Source organism: Bos javanicus, chromosome 27, assembly GCF_032452875.1.
Source record: "Bos javanicus breed banteng chromosome 27, ARS-OSU_banteng_1.0, whole genome shotgun sequence".
Classification (NCBI taxonomy): Eukaryota; Metazoa; Chordata; class Mammalia; order Artiodactyla; family Bovidae; genus Bos; species Bos javanicus.
The window spans coordinates 34,041,373-34,062,146 of NC_083894.1; the positions used below are offsets into that span (position 1 = coordinate 34,041,373).

A 20,774-nucleotide genomic window follows, 5' to 3' on the forward strand; every position below is an offset into this window, starting at 1 on the left:
AAACATTTTTTAGAAAATAAAGAATTGGGTTTGCTCAGAGTAGTAGTATTCCTGTATTAGTTTCCTAAGGGCTGTTGCAAAAGGTGGATTGCTTAGAGTAACAGAAATGTATTCTCCCACAGTCCTGAGAAGTCTGACATCAGGGTGTCGGCAAGGCCCTCCATGTACCCGTTGAAGGCTCAAGGGGAGAATACTTCCCTGCCCTTTCTAGCCCTCAGAGGCTTCCCTGGTTTGTCCTGCATCCCTCCACTTCTGCCTCCGTCACTGTGGGGCCTGCGTGTCTGTATGGCCCCTCCTCTTAGGAAGACGTGAGTCATTGCACTTAAGTGAAGTGAAGTGAAGTCGCTCAGTCGTGTCCGACTCTTTGTGACCCCATGGACTGTAGCCCACCAGGCTCCTCCATCCATGGAATTTTCTAGGCAAGAGTACTGGAGTGGGTTGCCATTTCCTTCTCCAGGGGATCTTCCCGACCCTTTGTACTTAGGACCCACCCTAAGCCAGCATCAGTTCAGTTCAGTTGCTCAGTCGTGTCCGCCTCTGCGACCCCATGGACTGCAGCACGCCAGGCCTCCCTGTCCATCACCAACTCCCAGAGTTCACTCAAACTCACGTCCATTGAGGTGGTGATGCCATCCAACCATCTCATCCTCTTTTGTCCCCTTCTCCTCCCACCCTCAATCTTTCCCAGCATCAGGGGCTTTTCAAATGAGTCAGCTCATAGGGAGACATTATTCAACTCACTACATTTTTTCGAAAGGGTTAAAAACTGGACAGTGAAATTATAGCATACTTTCCCCTATCACAGTTAGACTATTCCTCATAGTCTTGCCCTGCCTGTGGGAAGAGAGTCCTTGCAAATTTCATTTCCTGTTGCAAATGGAACCCTGTGGATCTCCTCCATCAGGGCACCCTTCACCAGAGAGGGGACGGGATGGTGGAAGAGGGGCCTGTTTCACTGGGATCTTGGGAGACAGACAAGCCAAGAGGATGTCCTTGTTTTCAAGACCTGGTACATGGTTATTGGTGAGTTTGTTCTCTGCAGGCTGATTCACTGTCAGGAAGTGTAAGCTGTTTTGGAGAGCCAGGCAATTGGTCAGAGGGAGCCGATGATGCAGGGGTGTGAGCAGTGATAACCAGCAGTTCTCTGGGTGGGCTGACGGGTCGAGAGGCAACACGACAACCAAGCTGCCAGGGGTCCTTTCCTGGCCGTCGTGAACTCTGAAAGGCTACTCCCCTCCTCCTTAGCTGGGTTTCAGGAATTCATTGGTAGTGGTTTTTAGCAGTGGCGATGACTTTTAACGAGCTTTTGTTTACCTCATATGTGAAATAGAGAAACAGATGCCTGGCTGGTAAAGTGGCCTGAGATGAGTAGTAATGCAGAAAGAGAGGAGTACTTCCTCCGCCTGGCACTGAGTAGAGGCCCAAAGCAACTGTTGTCTCAGAAGGAAAAGAGAGGGGGTGTTTCTGGCCTCATCTGGAGAGGTGGTGGGCAGAGGTCACCCTTCTTCCTGTCCTCTTTCTGGGGCCCCAGTTTTGATCACGATGGTCTTACTCCTTTGAATTAGATACATAGGGGTGTGGTCCTTCATTCCCATCCTTAGCAGGCAGAGTTAGTTCTCCTATGGCCCTGAGCTGTGAACTCCCCCCACCCCCCCCCACCCCACTTCCTAGCTTACAGTAGTTTTTGAAAATTAATTAGGCTGCTCCAGGTCATGTATTGATGTGAGAGTTGGACTATAAAGAAAGCTGAGCGCTGAAAAATTGATGCTTTTGAACTATGGTGTTGGAGAGGATGCTTGAGAGTCCCTTGGACTGCAAGGAGATCCAACCAGTCCATCCTAAAGGAGATCAGTCCTGAGTATTCACTGGAAGGACTGATGATGAAGCTGAAACTCCAATACTTTGGCCACCTGATGCGAAGAACTGACTCATTGGAAAAGACTCCGGTGCTGGGAAAGATTGAAGGCAGGAGGAGAAGGGGACGACAGGATGAGATGGTTGGATGGCATCACCGACTCAATGGACATGAATTTTAGTAAACTCTGGGAGTTGGTGATGGACAGGGAGGCCTGACATGCTTCAGTCCATGGGATCGCAAAGAGTTGGACATGACTGAGCGACTGAACTGACTGGGATCTTAGTTGCAGCATGTGGGATCTAGTTTCCTGACCAGGAATCGAATCCAGGCCCCCTGTATTGGGAGTGTGGAATCTTAGTCACTGGAGCACCAGGGAAGTCTTGCAATAGTGTTTTTGTTTTTCTTTTTTAAACTTTTTTTTTTTTTTTTACAGTTTTTAAAGGTTACTTTCCATTTAAATGATTACAAAGTATTGGCTATATTTCCCATGTTGTATAATATATCCTTGAGCTGTGAGCTCTTGAAAGATCTGGATTCTTAGGTCTTTCTAGCTTCCAAGGCTGTAGAAGAAGTGAAACAGGATGTTAGGTTTTCTTTTGGGGTCTGCAGTTACTTTCCTGGCAGATTCACATGGGGTCTTGGGGCCTTGTGAAGGACAGGCTTTGTGGTGTGGTGGGGACTGAACCAGCAGAGTTCAGGGACTTGGTCTCTGCTTAGATGTTAATATTCATCATGGCTTTGGGCAAATGATTGGACTGCTCTGGGCCTCTCTGGTGATGAAAGATTTTCCTATAAATGAGAAATGGACAAAGAGGAAGAAAAGTGGCAACATGAATGAGGATAAGTGACCTCGGGTTGGGAAGATGGTCAGGACTGGGACGAACTGAGGAATCTGTTCCCCATCCAAAGATTGAACTGCTGCTTTGCTGGAAAACAAGATTGTTTTGTATGAAATATTTCAGATTTTAATTGCAGGTTGAAAAACATACTGGATAGGACAGACGAGACACGGTTGGGGCAAGCCTGCCTTTGGACCACCAGCAACCTGTGGTCTCAAACGTGCCCTAAAAATTCTGTGACTCTCTGATCAGCTGGAGAGGATCAAAGATAAATCATTTTGCAGGAGGGCGATATTTGTAAGTGCTAGTACCGTTAATAAAAAGTTATTAAACCCCTGTGTCCAGTGGTTAAGAGTCCACCTGCCAATGCAGGAGATACAGGTTTGATCCCTGGTCCTGGAAGATCCCACGTGCCACAGGACAGCTAAGCCAGTGCGTCACAATTACTGAGCCCAAGCGCTGTAGCTTTTGAACCCGCATGTTGCAAATACTGAAGCCCACACACCTAGATCCCAAGCTTTGCAACACGAGAAGCCACCACAATTAGAAGCCCAAGCACCATAAGGAAGCATAGGCCTGGCTCACTGCAACTAGAGAAAGCCTATGCAACAGTGAAGACTCAGAACGGCCGAAAAAATATAAATTAATTAATTTTAAAAAAGTTTACTTAGAATATCTTAATTTAAAACTTTTGTATCTGTATTCATATTTTAAGTGTTTGAATTTATATCCTCTCATCGTTTGATGACCATGATAACTCTATGACTGTGTCACTCATTTAGTGACAAGTCAGAGGTTACACCCCAAGCCCTGGGACATGCTCCCCAAGTCCTGTACCAGATGCCACAGGTGTCTCACCTACTGCCAAGCATCCTTTCTCCCGTCTTTATGTTCCTGGCTCCTTTTCATCCTCCAGGGCACTGTTTGAGCATCTCTTTCCCCTGGAGACTTACACCAACCGTGCCCACAATGCCAACCAGTCCCCTCCAGTAGTTGCCCTGCTGTCAGTCTCAGCTCCTCTTTATTGTCTTCAAGGCACTCACCACAATTTGTAATTATTCTGACTGTTAGTCTTGCTGTATGTTTGCGATCAGTCTCCCTCATCAGCATGGACATGGAGTGTGTCTGTGTTTGCTGGTTTATCTTTGGTCTCTAGCCAGGCAGGGGCTGACTCACTCAGAGTAGGTGCTCAGCGCATTTGTTGAGTAAGTGTGTGGCTGTGTGTGTGTGTGTGGTGGGAGTGGTTTGCTGAATTCCTCATATCCAGGTTTGGATGGATGGAAGGACATGGGGGGAAGGGGTATCTTACTATAACTTGGCACATTAACTTTCTTCTTCCTCCCCGCCTCCTTGGTCACCTCCCTGCTTTCTCTGGGCTTTCCTCCCCAGTTAACCACACTGTCGTTCTTCCCAGGTACCCAAAGCTGGGAACCTGCCCCTGACGACCGAAGTTCTCAAGAGCTTAGCAACTCCTCTGGCCTTAGAGAAGAAGCCACAGGTGGCCTACAAGACAGAGATCATCGGAGGGGTGGTGGTACACACACCCATCAACCAGGTGCTGGGGCCTGGGGCTGCCAGGCTGGGGCACGGGGGGTCCGGGGGTGTCCATGGTGTGTCAGTGACATGACAGGAGGGCAGGACCAAGGAGAGGGCAGGGGTGGGGGAGCTCGTATATGTGGGGTGATGGAGAATACAGACAGTGCAGAGACGAGGCCGCTGCATCTGAAGCTCTGTGGCCAGGATGGCTCTGCATCACCCACGAGGACTGGCACCTGTGAAGCCCGTGGGAAGCGGGGCCGAGGGTGGCTGGCAACAAGCTCACTGTGCCTCTGCCTCGTCTGGTTTGCTTTGGCAGCCCTTCCCTTTCTCCTGGGTCTGCCTGCCCTCCCCAGCCTTGCTCTGTGAAAGCACCCTGTACAGTGCCTGCCCAAGGCAAAAGTTTACTTTCTGGTTTATTTCTTATTTGACTGCCCTCGTGGGCCAAGAGGAAGAGGTGACTGGCCAGGGCTGCTGGGGAAGGCAGGTGGGGCCGTGTCAAGAGCAGGGAGGCGCTAACTCTGCCGTCCCCGTTTCCATGTAGAACGGCGGGGATGGGCAGGAAGTGGGTGAGCCCGGCTCCCACGCCATCCTTCGGAGGTCTCAGAGTTACATCCCCACGACCGGCTGCCGAGGTCCCACCGGGCCGCCCCTCATCAAAAGCGGCTACTGTGTGAAGCAAGGGAACGTGGTGAGTGTCCGCGAGGGGAACTGAAGGGGGTTCTGGGGATCCCCGGAGCCAGTGGGTGTGGGCGAGCCCTAGGGGAGGGCAGATTGCTGGGAGGAGGGTGGAGCCGGCCACGCCCACACCGGCCGATTCCTGGAGGGGCTCAAAGGAAATGAGCGCCCTGCTGTCAGAGGTGCTCCCAGGCGTTTCCGCAGAGGAAGAAATCCTTGGCTCCTCACCCCGGTCCCCCAAGCTGGGAGCCTGGCCTTTGCGGTTCCCAGGAGCTTAGGACCAGAATGCACCCCCGGGGCCTCTTCTAACATTCTGCTCTCTACCCTCTATTGCAGCGCAAGAGCTGGAAGCGGCGCTTCTTTGCGCTGGATGACTTTACCATCTGCTACTTCAAGTGTGAGCAGGTTTGTCGTGGCTCTGGGGCCCTCAGGAGACCGAGGGGGCTCACACACAGGTGTGTGTGTGTGTGTGTGTGTGTGTACGCGCTCATGTGTGTGAACAGAGATGTGGGCACACAGACTCATCTGTGTGCTGGGAGTGTGCGGCATCTTAGCTCCGTCCACCTGGTGTGGGCAGCTTTGCCATGAAATTAAAGTGGCCTTAATGAACTCCCTCCCTGTGTGTGCTGAGACCCGCAGAGCACCTTAGATTTTTTTTTTTTTCCCTCCTCTTTTGATTGTTTCGGGACCTTGTCTTGTTTGCAGCCTGGTTTCAGCCAGTCATGTCTGATGATAATGGCCGGCTGGTCCCAGCGTGGCCTTGGGCAGACAGCCTCATTCACTCTGTCTCCCCGTTTCCTCCCCCAGGACCGAGAACCACTTCGTACCATATTCCTCAAGGATGTTCTCAAGACCCACGAGTGTCTGGTCAAGTCTGGGTAATTGTCTCTGCTTCTTCTTCTCTGGTCAGAACCCCATATGCCATCTTAGCTCTCCCGTTACTCCCTGTCTGAGGCTCTGTTCCAGAGCCTTCCTTTAAGAGCAGGAGGACTTTGTCTCCCTGACATCTGTGGCTGCCTGTCTCCATCCAAGTGGTCACAGCTGCAAGATGGTGCACTGGGCCAACCTGCCCACTTCCCAGCCCTTTACTCTCACTGCTCAGATGAGCCTATGTAACACTGTTCTTATGGAGGAAAAGAAAGAATATGGAACAGAGGAGAGAGAGGTCCTTCTCAGGCGTCGGATGCTCATTGCCCAGGAGGACTGACCCTCGGGGGGAGGGGGGCACTGTACCCTTAGTAACTCACTTTTTAGCACATTTGCTCAGAGCCCTGTTTGTACCAGTGCCTCTGACCTGAATTGTTATGCCTTTTCTCTTCTCTTCCTTTTGACAAAATCCTTGATACCTTCTTTAAAAAAAAAAAAATTATTTATTTTTGGCCGTGCTGGGTCTTTATTGCTGTGTGGGCTTTTGTCTAGTCATGGCCAGCACGGGCTACTCTGTAGTTGTGGTGCACACACAGGCTTTTCATTCTGGTGGCTTCTGTTGTTGTGGCGCACAGGCTGTAGCACATGCAGGCTTCAGTAATTAGGCTCGTGGGCTCAGTAGTTCTGGTTCCTGGGCTCCAGAGCACAGGCTCAATCGTTACGGCTTAGTTGCTCCATGGCATGTGGGATCTTTCCAGATCAGGGGTTGTCTCCTACATTGGCAGGTGGATTCTTTACCACGGAGCCATCAGGGAGGTCCCCTGTTGTCTTCGTAACATAGGGCTGATTCACGGCAATGCTGTCGGGCAGGAAGAAGAAGTATTTTTTAAGCTGTTCCTCTTTCCTCCAGGAAATGGTTACCTTTCCAGGGCCACGGAGGGCAGGACGAATTTCGGACCTGGGGCCCATTCAGTGGCTCTCCCATATCCGGCACCCATACCGGTGCTCTTGGAGCCAAGCTTTAGAGACCCAGGGGCACCTGGGCTCCTGGCGGTCCTCGCTCGGCCCTCCGTCAGCAGTCTGCAGGGGCAGTTCGCTGTATCTCCCTCCCACGGACTGTGCGTGCAGAGCCAGGGTCACCAGGGGAGCTGTTGACGGCAGGCTGACTGTTCTCACATGAAGGCGTGGGAGGGTCTTGCATGAAAGCGAGGTGAGCTGTGGCCCACGGAAGTGGGGACTGTCGTGAGCCTTGCAAACAGCAGTTGCAGAGTTTAGAAGATAAGGAAAGTTCCCACCGACAGATTATCATTTGTGAGAGCAGCTACAGATGGAAGTTCCAGAAGTGTGGCTCCGGAGCTGACCGTGGGTGGAGGAGAGATGGGACTTGTTCCTGACCCCGGAGGCCTATGCAGGTCAACAGGCGGGCTCGGGTGGCTTAGAGAACCCAGATAATGTTGGGTCCTGAGAGCGCTTCACACTTCACCTGAGACGCTGACCGGCAGAGTCAGACTGAACTGTGGGAAAGAGAACTGAGAGACAGGCAGATCCCCGGGGAAGGAAGCTCCCAGACTCTGCAGGTTCCAGGCCTGTGAGACTAGGCTTCTCCCCAGCCCAGTCAAGGGGGTTCTGGGCACCTGGATAGTCAGTTAATGTTTGTTGAATTGAATTGAATTAAAAGGCTTCATAGGAGAAGGAAATGGCAACCCACTCCAGTATACTTGCCTGGAGAATCCCATGGACAGAGGAGCCTGGTGGGCTACAGTCCATGGGGTTGCAAAGAGTCGGACACGACTGAAGCAACTGAGCACAAAAGGCTTCATACAGCCTGAGAAATGAGAAATGGATGCAAAAAGGGTGGGGATTTCCTCCCAGTTTTGCTTTTTCCTCCCCAGCAGTTGATTACATGACTGTATGTACGTGCATGAATAGTTTGAAAGGTTAAACCACTTTAGCCAGAAGGAAGTGCCATCTCCTCTCAGATACTCAGAAAGGGACTACAATAGCTAATGACATGCATTTCAGATGAGCACCGTGTGACTTTCTCGTTGCACCAGATGCCGCGTATAACTTACAACTGATCTTTGTGGTGATAAGCTTGCTAGAGACGGGCTTCTGATTTCCATTGTACAGCTGGAGTGCAAAGGCTCACAAAGTTTTAGACATATGCCTGAAATACCATTTCCCAGTGGAGTCAGGATCAGGCCCTAAGTCTATCTGACCCCCCCACCCCCACCCCATAGCTGTCCCCTCTCCTGGGGGTCTTTAATCTCATGCTTCTCTTTTGCCCACATGCCCCTGTCACTGGCCACACATCTGCCATTTCCTTCGAGGCCCTGATTCCTAAAGCCAGCCCTGTCTGTGATCAGTCCTGTCTTTTCTTTCTTACATTAAAAAAAAAATTTTGGCCGTGCCGCTCGGCATGTGGGATCTTAGCTCCCGGACCAGGGATGGAATCCGTATTCCCTGTACAGGAAGTGCAGTCTTAACCGCTGGACCGCCAGGGATGTCCACCTGCAGTTAGTCCTTTCTTGGAATCATTCTAACTCTTGGCATGTAACACACACTTCAGTGTTTGACTCTATAGTTTTGCTTTTTAATGTTCTTTTATAGGGAAGGAGGTAGATCTCCTGCTCCTGTATGTTCCCCCAGAGACTGGACACACCAGGCAGGCGTTTCACCCTGGAAATCATTTCGGCCATTTGGAGGCTTGTGGCTAAGCATCAACTACTTCTAGCCTTCTTCCTTGCAGAAGTCAGAGCCCTCTTACAAACCTCACCCCCAGTTTGAAGCATCTTTAAATGGTCCACACTCTCCTTCCCTTTCTCCTCTTTCGCATCTAGCCCCCTTCTGAGAGCAGGGATTTGGTGACGTGAATATGGTTGCTGTGCGGATGGAGAAAGGCTTTGGAAATGAGAGATTTGGGTCCCTTAGGAGAGGCCTGGTGGTGGAGTAATTAAGAGTGTAGACTCTGGAATCAGACCCAGATTCATATCCTGACTCTACCGTTTACTTACTTCGGTGCCGTGGACCAGTCACAGAACCTCTTTGAGCCCGGGTTTCCCCAGTGGGGAAAGTCTTACTGCCTCATTGAATGGTGGTGAAGATTGGATGAAATAGCGCATCTCAAAACACAAAGACAGGGATTTCCATGTGGTTCAGTGGTTAAGACTCTGCACCACCAATGCAGGGGGCATGAGTTTGATCCTGGTTGGGGAACTAAGGTCCCACATGCCATATGGCTCAGCCAAAAGGTTTTTTAAAAAGCACAAATAACAGATTGGGGGTTAACAGAGGTGGATGGTTGGGGGTAACCAAAATGGGTGGAGGGAGTTGAGTGGTACAAACCTCCAGTTATAAAATAAATAAGTCCTGGGGATGGAGTGTATAGCATGGTGACTGTGGTTAAGGGCACTGTATTTGAAAGTTGCTAAAAGAGTTGATATTAAAAGTTATCATCTTATCACAAGAAAACAAATTGTAACTATGTAGCGTGGTGAGTGTTGCCTAGACAGTGATCATTTGCTGCTGCTGCTAAGTCGCTTCAGTCGCATCCGACTCTGTGCGACCCCAAAGACAGCAGCCCACCAGGCCCCTCTGTCCATGGGATTTTCCAGGCAAGAGTACTGGAGTGGGGTGCCATTGCCTTCTCCGTGATCATTTGCATTATATCCAAATATTGAATCATGTTGTACACCGGAAACAAATTTACTGTTTTTTTTTCATGAATATACTGTTGTATGTCTGTTATCTCTCTATAATACATACAAATAAACATATGTATATAATATATATATTTAATGTAGATATAATGGATATTAACAGCTTGTGTATTTACATGGGTGTGTTTATATCTAGTAAGACTTTCATTACTTGACCCTAAAATAAAACCTCTCAAAACGGTACCTCTCACAAAACACTTGATACATCTTGGCCACTAAAGAAACACAACTGTAGGCCGTGTCGGGGTGTGGTGCATATGAAGCAGGAGGTCTTAGAAGCAAAGGAGCTGTGTCTTGTGCGAACTGATGGTGGTGTGTATTGGGGAGGGGGTGTCCATGGGGATGGTTAAACCACTGGAGATCCTCCAGGGAGTGAAGCTGAAGGAAACAGGGCAATGCTTTCTGAGGCAGGGGCTGCAGGAGGAAGGGCCTGTGAACCCCCTTTTTACGGTAGGCGGCACAGGTACCCGTCTTAGCTTGAATCAGGTCCCTGGTGGGTGACCAGCATACCTGATAACGTCTTTCCCTCTCTCTGTCTAGCGATCTGCTGATGAGGGACAACCTGTTTGAAATAATAACCAGCTCCAGGACCTTCTACGTGCAGGTAAAAAGCTCCTCCCCCATCCCAAGAAGTCGGGGACTTTCCTTCTCTGTGGAGCGTGTACTTGCAGGCCTACCTTTCCCTTTGCTTTCTCTTTTATTTTGTTCGAAGTTTCTCGGCGGTAAATTTAGGCCCCTGGTAGTCAGTCAGTCCGGGTCCCATTTCATTCTAAACAGGATGTTTGCCCCAAGCTTCCCAACCATAAAATAATAAGAGTGGCCCGAGCCATCTCACTGGGGACTGTGAGCTTGTACCAGCTGCTCTCGGCTCCCAGGCGCCAGCTAAGCAGAGAAAAGGAGAACTGGTCAGTGGTTTCACTTCTCCCTTGGAGGGTATTTATAAGCCCCGGCTGTGTGGACGGCGCTGCGTGCGGAAGGACCAAAGCACAGAGGGCCCTGTGCGGGGACCAGGTGCATAGCCAGCTGCACAGAGAAAGCCACTGTGTGGGCGCCGCCGTTCAGCTCTCAGAAGCGTCTCCCCTCCACCCACGGCTTTGGAGTTCTCCCAGCTCCTCCTCAGATCATGGGAGCTGGAAAGGCAGATTTCCAGCCTCTAGCACGGCCTAGACTTTCAAGCCCTAGTCCCCACCCCGGCCCGCCTAGCGGTCAGTCCACAGACGGCATGTCCCCTGACTCCCCCGCCTTGCGATGATGCTGCCTTTCTAGTGCCAAGGCTGCTGTGGGGTGTGTTGGTTGAAATTTGGGGCCTCCCCGCACAACGTTTCTTAGGGCTTCCTGCATGCTCCCCACTAAATGCCCTCCCTTTCACGAGGTCGCCTCTCAGCCATTTCGTGAGCAGCTGCGCCCTCCGAACGGGTCCCCCTGGCTGAGCCCAGCAGACCTGCTGACAGCCGGAGGCATCTGTGGGTTCCATTCATTCAGATGAACACCCGGGAAGAGCCCTGGAAAGTGCTGGGGCCTTCGAGCAGCCTCCGTGCTGTTCGGGGCCAAAGTCTGAGCTGTAGGTACAACAAGAACTTCCAGTTCCTGGATTTGACAGATATCTGTAGGTTCTTCTCAGAGTGCAGAGCGTTGCCTCGACCTGGGGACCCAACATTCAACAGAGCAGATCCTGAACCAGAGAGGGAGACAGTCAAGAAAACCAGCAATTAGAACAGTGTGATGAGGTGGGGGTCGGCGTGCTGGGGAGGTGAACACAGGTGACCTCTTAGGGCAGTGTAACTATTCCCGGGTGGTGCTAGTGGTAAAGAACACCCGTCTGCCAATGAAAGAGACATGAGAGACAGGGGTTCGATCCCTGGGTCAGGAAGATCCCTGGAGGAGGGCATGGAAACCCACTCCAGTATTCTTGCCTGGAGAATCCCCATGGACAGAGGAGCTTGGCAGGCTACAGTCCATAGGGGTCACAAAGAGTTGGCTGTGACTGAAGCGACTTAGCACGCAGGCAATAGTTCTGTGTGATACTGTAGTGGCAGATGTGTGAAATCGAATTTTACAGCAGAGTATTAACTTTTAATATATGCAAATTAAAAAAATAATTTAGACGGTTGGATGATCCCAGTATGGCATGCAGAATATGACCAAAGAACCTATGTGTGTTAATTAAGCAACCTCACTCATGGAGGTGGTGGCGGGGGGGTGGGCAGTGGGGGTGGGAAGAAAGTGTGAGAAGGGCTGCCTTTAGAGTAAGTAGTGGTTGCTATGGGAACTCCTAAGAAGGGTACCTCCCCTAGTCTCAGGGAATTAAGGGAAGTTCCTGAAGGAAGATGGAGGAAAAGTGGCCCAGAGAGTTGTTCAGTTGCTGTCATGTCTGACTCTCTGTGACCCCATGGACTGCAGCATGCCAGGCTTCCCTGTCCTCCACTATCTCCTGGAGTCTGCTCGAGTTCCATGTCCATTGAGTCGGTGAAGGTATCTAATCATCTTATCCTCTGTCATCCCCTTCTCCTCCTGCCCTCAATCTTTCCCAGCATCAGAGTCTTTTCTAATGAGTTGGCTGTTCGCATCAGGTGGCCAAAGTATTGGCCCAGGGAGAGGGAACAGCAAGCAGCATGTGAAAAAAAAAAGCCTAGAGGTGAAAGAGGCTCAGGTGCTGGAAAGCTGATATAGAGGGTCCTTGTTAAAAAGCTGTATTTTATCCTGGAGGTTAGGCCCTTGGAGGTTAAGCTGGGGCAGTGACCCAGTCAGATCTGCCTCTTAAAAATCCCATTTGCACAATGGTGTAAGTTTCAGAGCCTTGTTCTCCTCATCTGTAAAGGGGAGATGATAGTCCTTGATCCTGGCCACTTCAACAGGACCCTGGACCCTGGCAATGAATGTCCTGGTTGGTGTGGTATAGTGGCTTGGCAGTGTAGGAGACAGATAAGAAAAGGGTGAGACAGGAGCCAGCAGAGCAGTTGGGAGGCTATTGTCATGGTTTCAGTGCGGGATAAGGAAGCCTGATATCGGATGGGTGAAGAAGAGTGGAAAAATTTGAAGAGTCCTTTCCAGGACTTTAAAGTTGATTGGATGTGGGATGAAGGGAGAGACGGGAGGTGAAGACCCTGAGGCTGGAGCCTCAGGGCGACTGATGGCAGCCGTCACCGCGGAGGACGGACACACGGAAGGAGGGGCTGTCGAGGGCAAAGGGAAGCTTGCTCAGGTGGTTGTGGTTCCTGCAAGATGTCCAAGGTGACCTGTTAGGACAGCCCCAGATGGATGGTGCCTGACATGGTGGTGGTGCTAAGTAAACATATGCCAGGTGAACGATGATGCCAGATGAGATCTAGGACAGAGCTTTGGGTGGAGATAGTGCTTGGGAAACATGAACTCAACCAAAAAGTGTTTAGAAGACACTGCATCGTTGGCAAGAGTGTCTGCACATTAACCAGAACCTTATCATGACTTCTGTCCTCCTTTTCCATCTGCTGTCACATTTCTAGGGTAAAAGAACCCTCACATGGCCCTGAATAAATAAATGAGGGACTGGGCAAATCTGGGTATAGCAGCAGACTCAGAAAGTTGGAGAAGAGTAGAGATTAAAACTCTTTAAGAATATGTATTTATTCATTTAAAGACAACCACCGTAAACTCATTTGTGTTATCACAAGTAACATTTCATGAAAAATAACTCTGTTTCTAAAACAGAGAAGCAACAGGAGTAGCATCTTTTTTTTTTTTTTTTTGTATTTTTGCAAATCTCTTTAATGGCTGGCTTATTGGAAGACAGCAGGGTTCTCAGATCTGCTTCTGCATTCAGTCTGTGGCCATATGTTGTTTTGATGGAAGAGTATGAAGAAAATCTGGCCCCGCAGAGACATGTATTTGGAAAAAGGGGATATTTTAATCTCTCTTTCAGATGACTGTGGCCAGTTTTGCCCTTTGAATGGATCATACGTGGCAGGGCTGTATCTGAAGGTGGGATTTGCTCCTGGAGAGAGGGTAGGGGTTATTAGTTGTTGGAAAGGAGGGCTGCAGAGGTTGGGAATAGAATTAAGAAGGGGCTGCCTAAAAATTCTGGGCAGTTGCAACAGAAGTAACCAGTAATATATATTGGAAGTCTCTTATTTTTTATTTTTGACTGTGGCATGAGGATCTTAGGTCCCTGACCAGGGGATTGAACCTGTGCCCCCTGCAGTGGAAACCACTGGCCCACCAAAGGAGGTTCTAGAAGCCTTTTATTGATGACCTGTTAGAATTCAGTGCTTCAAACCATTGCATCTGTTGTGATGCTGACAGCAGATCCTCAATCAAAGCTCATCAGACTGCAATAAAAACCACAGTCTGCAGTGATTCATTTAATACCCTTTGTTCCTCTCGCCTCAAAAACTGCCCTCAAGGACAGAAACCCTACTTTTTCTTTTGAACCAAGCACCAGAAGTGTAGCACACACTTAAGCAGACCCGTAAGAGATGAAGGTATAAGCTTGGCACTTCCCTTCCTGTTCTACTGAGTTTTCAGCCTTTTTTTTCAGTCTCAGTAATTCACCATGGGGTGGGTGGATTTCAGCTCTGGTTTTTACCTCTGGTTCATGAAACTGCCTTTGTGATGTGGTTTTAAGATATTTTTGAGTTTCTGATGAAAGCTAAGCACAGGCTTTTCATAAAAGATAGATTATACGCATATACTGTAATCTTCACATACAGTTTTGGAGGTTTCACTGAATTTCTGTCGCCCGTGGAGTCCAGTTCTTAAAACTACTAATAGAGATTTTAACTGTGAGCTCAATAACATAATATTCTATTTCTTCTCAGGTGGGATCAATATCTGCCTTTCTATTTGAAAAATATTTTAAGCACTAGAATAATGTTTATCCAGAGAAAAGCAATATCTCAAAGGCAAGTTGAAATATAAGACAATTTTACTTTAAATGTCCAAACAAACTATAGACATAGAGAGGAGCATTTATGAATAACATTATTTATAATAGAAATAATGATCAATATCTTTTCAAACAACCCAAGGAATCTGAGAGAGACTTCAAGACATATAGAAATATGTACAGAAATCCTTAGGAAGGCTGAAAAGAATACCACAGAAAACAGGTAGGCAGTGAAGACCTGGTCAGCTTCCCATCTGTAAACCATTGTATGGAGTTGATAAATAAGTATATTAAGAAAAAGTGTGTTATCTTATTTGATCCCAACAGTTTGATCCCTTTAGAATTATATGCAGTTTGAATATGAAGAAAATGAAAAAAAAAAGTTGTAGGGGAGAAAGCCACGAAATATATTTATAATATTGGAATTTAAGGCTTCATTTGAGTCCCTCATATAATAATAATAACAACAGTGGTAACTAATATGAAGCCCTTTCTGTGTACCAGGCACTTTCAAACTGCTTTGGCTCAATGAGTTCATCTAATTTTTCCTAGTAGTTCTACCTGTGGAACAAGTCAGCTAGCCCTGCTGTACATAAAATGCCTTCTGGAAGAATCTTGGAGACTGTGTCCTGGTTCTCTTTTTGGACTCAGGATGGGTTTCTTTTTCTGGTTGTCCAGTAACTGGGAAAAGTCCCAGGGAAAGAGGGAGCAGGTAGATCTGTGTGAGAACGTCCTTCCACTGGGGCGCCCTTGCTGCCTCTCTTTGGCCCAGCGCGCTGGGGTGTGAAACTGCTCCCCTTGTAAGTGTCCTGCACACATCTAACCAGGGAGGGTTGGTTTGGCGTGACAGGAAGGGGTAGGCGGACAAGTTTGAGGGTTTTAAAAAAATCAGTTGTGTATTACCTTGGTGTGTAATGCAAAGAGAAAGAAACATTTTAGGGGTGGGGAGAATGAGGGGTGTATGTGGAAACTTTTGCAGGGCCAGCCTGTGATTGCACTCACGTGTGCCCAGGCACGCAAGTGCATGCTGGTAATTTGGGGTGACTCTACCCGAGGAAAGAGCAGGGAGACAAAGAGAGGGGAACAAATGTGAGTTTCTGGATGTCAGGCCTTCAGTCTTGGTCCCAACCCTGTGCCCGATACCTGATGCCACGTGCCACACTGGGTAAGGCCTCAGTAAACGTTTGCCAGGATCACTTGAGCCCGACCTGGTAACGCTGGAAGGCACTCAGAATTCCTGGGGCTCCAACCTGCTGTGGATTCTCCTTTCTTCACAGAGCCGCTGCTGCCCCCTTCTGGCGTTGCTCTGTATTTCTCTGGGGGAGTCTTTGGGCTACACTGAGCATTTTGCAGGATCTCAATTCCCCAACCAGGGATTGAACCCTCACCCTCAGCAGTGGAAGTACGGAGTCCTAACCACTGGACCACCAGGGGATTCCCAGGGCAAGAACTTTCCAAGGGCTCAGCAGTGCGGTACGCATTGGTGAGCCGAGTGCTGCAAGTCTAGCAACTGTGGAGGCCTAGGTGGGACTCCGGACAGACCCAGATCGTTTGTATTTTGAGAGAGGCCCTGTTCCTAGAGAAGCTGCCTCTCTGGGAGATTTTGCAGAGGATTTGGTTTCAGTGGGACTGGAGCTGGAAGTGGGATTATTTGTTCGGATAGCTATAGTAAAACAGAAAGATGACTGCTTTGGGTATCTGGGGAGTGGAATCAAAACCAGCCCTAAACTCTGGGCTCTGGTTTTCTGAACCTCATTTGACTTTTCTGTATAACAGGAGGTAGGGCCAGGCCGATCTTGTTCAACAGGGGGTGAGGGACTTCACCTCTAAGCTCTCCCTCTCTCATGACCACTGTCCACTTTATTGATAAGGTGACAGAGACAACTTTGCTGGGGGAAAACAAATATCCTCAGAGGTCTGAAAGCCACTTGGATGATCTCTGAGATCCCCTCCCGTTCCAATGGTGTGGTTTTCTGAACTTTGAATTGAGTTTCAGATGTGAAAGCTGAAGTCACAGTGCGTTCGTGGCTCTGTAAGTGCCTTGGGTGTTTTGCAGGCGGACAGTCCGGAAGACATGCACAGCTGGATTAAGGAGATCGGGGCAGCTGTCCAGGCCCTCAAGTGCCACCCCAGGGTAAGTCACTTCCTTCCTGCTCACAGTCACTGTCAGCCTTGCGATGAGTTGTCCCGAGTGGGCGGGTTCTGGTGATGTAGGCAAGCAGCCCGGAGCCCAGATGCAGCAGAAGCTCCAAGCTGTCTTGTTTGTTTTTCTCTTTCCACTGATCTGGGTACAAATTTTTATTTCTGTTCAGTCGTTGGAGGAGGTGAGGTAGAGTTGGATAGAGAACCAGGGCTTCTGATGTGTCCTACACATCTCCCTGCCAGGCAGTCCTTGACACCTGCGGAGTGAATGCTGCCGCTGGACATAGTTGATCTCTGTGGACATGTATCTCTGGGCCTGTGAGGAGGTGATCCTGGGCGGAGGGCCTCTTCCTGGGCCTTTGGGACGAATATTGTCAGGAAACCTTTTACTTTTCTTTTTTTCCCCCTCCCTCTTTTATTTTCCACAGGAGATGTCCTTTTCTCGGTCCATTTCTTTGACCCGCCCCGGAAGCTCCAGCCTCTCAGGGGGGCCCAACTCTATCTTGTGCAGAGGGCGGGCACCTGGGGAGGAGAGAAAGACCCTCTGCAAAGCCCCCTCCCTGGCCTCCTCCTGGCAGCCCTGGACACCCGTCCCCCAGGCCGGGGAAAAGCTGCTTCCCACCGAAGAGACTGCTGAGGACTCTTTGTTCACGCCTCGACTTGGGGAGAGCAGTACGTCTGCGGTGCTGCCCAGCTCCCGGATAAGACACCGATCAGAACCCCAGCACCCCAAGGAGAAGCCATTTGTGTTCAACCTCGATGACGAAAATATACGGACCTCTGATGTGTGATGAGGCGCGGTGCCTGGCAGGGAGGGGGTGGGCTCAGTTAAGGGGCCGTGACTCAGTGTCTCCATCTGATGCAGGACAATCCGAGACCTTCCTGGCACTTGCATCTCTGTGGAGTGGGAATCCAGCTGACTTTTTAAAGAAAATGAATGCAGTGTTTTTCATTTAGGAAGGTCACTAGGTTAGACCTCTAGGCTTGCTCAGTGTGCCTCTTGCTCGACTCTTCCACAGTCCACCTGGTGAGAGGAGGTTGGAAGTCCAGTTTCATTCCTAACCAATTTTTAGTTCCTTGTCTTTGTCTTAGCTTCTTCCCTTTGTTTTCAGGCCAGGCACAGAACCTTGAGGCCAGTCATCTGGTCTTATCTTGTTCTTATACATTGGCGGAAGTTTGACTGTGAAGTGGGAGAGTGGTAACTAACCCAACTGAAAGGGTAGAGGGGGTGGTGGTGGTTAGGGGGGTGGGGGACCCAGGCTCCAGCTTGGTCAGGATACTTTCTAAGGGACAGTCTTAAAATCTGGGGGCTTGTGGGAGGCCCCAAATGTCAACCAGGGAGATTCCCCCACTCCAGGGGACTGCCATAAGGGAAGAAATAGGGGCCTTTTGAAGATATGGGGGAATAATTCAACCCTAGTGCATCAGCCAATTTTGAGAATTACTCTTTTCTCTTTGAGATGTTCTTTGACCCCGAATACTGTCGCCATGAGAGACAGACCTGCCCGCCCCATTTCTGTGTCAGACCCTTAGGATGGGCTTATCAGTGTTCAGTGTTGAGAACAAAACAGATATTGCCCTTGACATGGTGTTAACTGAAATGCGTGGATGGTTGATGAGTGTATGGTAATTCACTTGTGTGATCCATCAGATCTCTATCTTAGAGTTTGAGAGTTGCTGTAAAGCAGATGCCAGGAAGAGATGGAATTTAGTTCACCCAGCTAAAATGCTTTGATTCATGTTTTCCCTACAGAGGAAAAAGTCTCTTTTAGCAAAGACAGATTATCTCGGGTCCTGGCCTCTCAACTCTTCTTTCATGGGCTGATACTAGTCTAGTTTTCAGTGCTGTACATGTATACCTGGCAGATTAGATTTCTTTCTGTTCTTTGTGTTGCCTTTTGGATGATGCCTTGTGTCTGTACTTGCATGATGACACCTCATCATCTGATGAGGTTCTGTGTGCTTAACACCGAGGAGATAACAAAGATAGCCTTGAGAGATATTTATATTTTTAACAAAAATAGAAACTGTGCATAGAAACATTGATTTAGAGGCTCTGCATTGCTGGCTAGAGATTTCCCAGGTAGAAGAGCATAGATTGTATTTCCCATCCTGTATTTTAGGATGTACCTTCTTCCATTTGTCAAGAGATGCTATTTCCAGGTTCCTGGAGGAATCTGTCTGTCCAGCTTATGTGGTGAACTGCTACCAGGGTTCCCTAAAGGGAGGGAATTTGACTCATTTCTGTCTATAACTTTGTATCAGCTAGATCAGTTAATTTTTGTCTTTAAATTAAAAGTTAACAAGTATAGCAGGAGACTAAGAGAAGCATTTTTACCTAAGTCAGTCCCTTCCCCTCGATGTTCACATCCAACTGCAGCAAAAAACATGTAGTCAGAAAATCCTTAGTGGCTTGAGGGAAATCTGTTTCTTTCAGGCAGGGTAGTTTCCTTGTCAGGTTGTGAACTTTTCTTGACTGAACCTACTTTAGAGATAAGCTTCACTTAAATTGTTTGGCTCACTGGTCCTGGTTTGAAAAAGGAAATCTACCCTGAATTTCACTCTCTTTCTCTTTATTCTGCAGCCTCTTGTATACTTTTGTCTTAAAAACCCCTTGTTTGGGGCTTATTTATTTATGAGTAATCAGGTGACAACATATTTCAAGTCACCTGATTTCAAGAAGCCATTCCCAATTCTTCAAGTTCTTTGTCTCAGGTTTCATCTTCAAAGTTCCCACAAGAAAATTCTTTGGCTAGGTCAAAGAAAGTGCACAGAGATATGGAACTATAAAAATAAATTAGGAACTTTTGAGATCTCTTATACATTCCCTGACTCATGGAAAGATGTCATCTCTTGATGTGTCAGATGTGAAAATCTACCGATTTCCTCCTCTCTTTTCAGTAAGCTCTCTGCTAGATTACTACAGCTAAATTAATTGGCCGTTACAGTAAGCTGATCTGTTTCTTAGTAAGAGCTGTTTTGAGAATGTATTAAATTAAACATACTTATAAATCCAGATTGTATTACCATGATAGAGGGAAAACAAGGATTCTAGTTGGCAGATACTTGGGAATTCCAAGTTAGAATGTTGTTAATGTAGCTCCAATACCAGATAAATATAATTATCTTCAGTGAAGCCTAGAGGCATGCTCCTTGCCAAATCTCATTTCAGAATTCCTTTTGTGTCCATTGTTTCTTAGCCTCTGGTTAATTTCACATCATACCTTTTAACGTCACTACACGTGTGAGCCAAAGATGGTGCATATACGACCAAAGTGTTTGGTTTGAAATGTGAAAAGTGGAACCAAACGGGAAAAACAGGGCAGGATCGGTTAGTAGTTAAGTGCATAAAGGCTCTGGAATAAGTCTTGTTTCTTTAAAAAAAGGAACCAAAAAAGGTACTGCATTTTTGTGTGTGTATGGGATAAAAGCATTTTCTGAGTTGCTGTTTTTCATAAGATTTTAGATGTGGTCTTCACCCACTGTGTCTAACAGTTTCAGGTTTTTGAAAGTTAAGGATTTGCTAGCTCAGAGTCAGCTGATGGCTGGTGAACTTAGAATGGCCTTTTGCATTCTGTGAGATGACAGTCTTACTAAGATGTCGTGAAAACAGAAGAGGCACACATTGGTTTCTGAATAGAATGCTGGGCTCCCAGAGAGTCCAACTTCGTAGTTCACTTGAAGCAGAAGGTAGTGTTTTGGTTTTTCTTACCTCCCCTCCCCCACAATGTAATTGTGGTCTGTATGGACTAAAAGGATCCAATACATAAGTGGCAGATTCAGTAGCTGAACTGTGAGATTTGATATGTTTGTTTTCACTGTTAACCAGATAGACATAAGGAGGTAGTAACTAGCGTTTTGGAAATTGAGTTTCCCAAATTAGCTTTGTTTATGAGCTTCCAACATGTCAGAAATAGTTTCTACCAGCCATCGCTTTCTTTTCCCTTACTTCCTTTTTCTCTCTGTGTTATTGCCTGCAGTAGTGAATTACAGTCACTCATGCCTGGTAGAGTTTGAATAAAGCGAATATTTGGCCAAAAACCATACTGTTTGACCCCTTACCTGCTGTTCCAGAAGGTGTGGTATGATCCTGTGTTTTGAACCAGTCTGTTTCAGCTGAAATGCACTGACTTGCAGGCTGAGCTGAGTGCATGGAAACTCTTAAGCTTCTCATTTTATGTGATCTCCTAATTGGTATGTAGCAAAAATAATTTTCTAAAACTGTTTTGTTGCTTGTTTTGTAATAAAACCACGTGAAATACTGAAATATGGTG

At 48.1% G+C, this 20,774-nt stretch overlaps 1 protein-coding gene across 4 annotated transcripts in view; it reads left to right on the top strand.

Moving 5' to 3' along the window:
* Nucleotides 1–20,767, top strand: part of PLEKHA2 (pleckstrin homology domain containing A2) — an 81,499-nt gene extending 60,732 nt beyond the window's left edge. For all 4 annotated transcript variants that reach the window (XM_061404548.1, XM_061404547.1, XM_061404545.1 and 1 more), the window contains 7 exons: nucleotides 4,112–4,252; nucleotides 4,778–4,924; nucleotides 5,248–5,316; nucleotides 5,719–5,789; nucleotides 10,038–10,101; nucleotides 16,415–16,492; nucleotides 16,929–20,767. In XM_061404548.1, coding sequence (XP_061260532.1) covers nucleotides 4,112–4,252; nucleotides 4,778–4,924; nucleotides 5,248–5,316; nucleotides 5,719–5,789; nucleotides 10,038–10,101; nucleotides 16,415–16,492; nucleotides 16,929–17,291 — 933 coding nt within the window. In that variant the 3' untranslated portion in view covers nucleotides 17,292–20,767. The remainder of the gene's footprint in view (nucleotides 1–4,111; nucleotides 4,253–4,777; nucleotides 4,925–5,247; nucleotides 5,317–5,718; nucleotides 5,790–10,037; nucleotides 10,102–16,414; nucleotides 16,493–16,928) is intronic.
* Nucleotides 20,768–20,774: the final 7 nt, after the last annotated feature.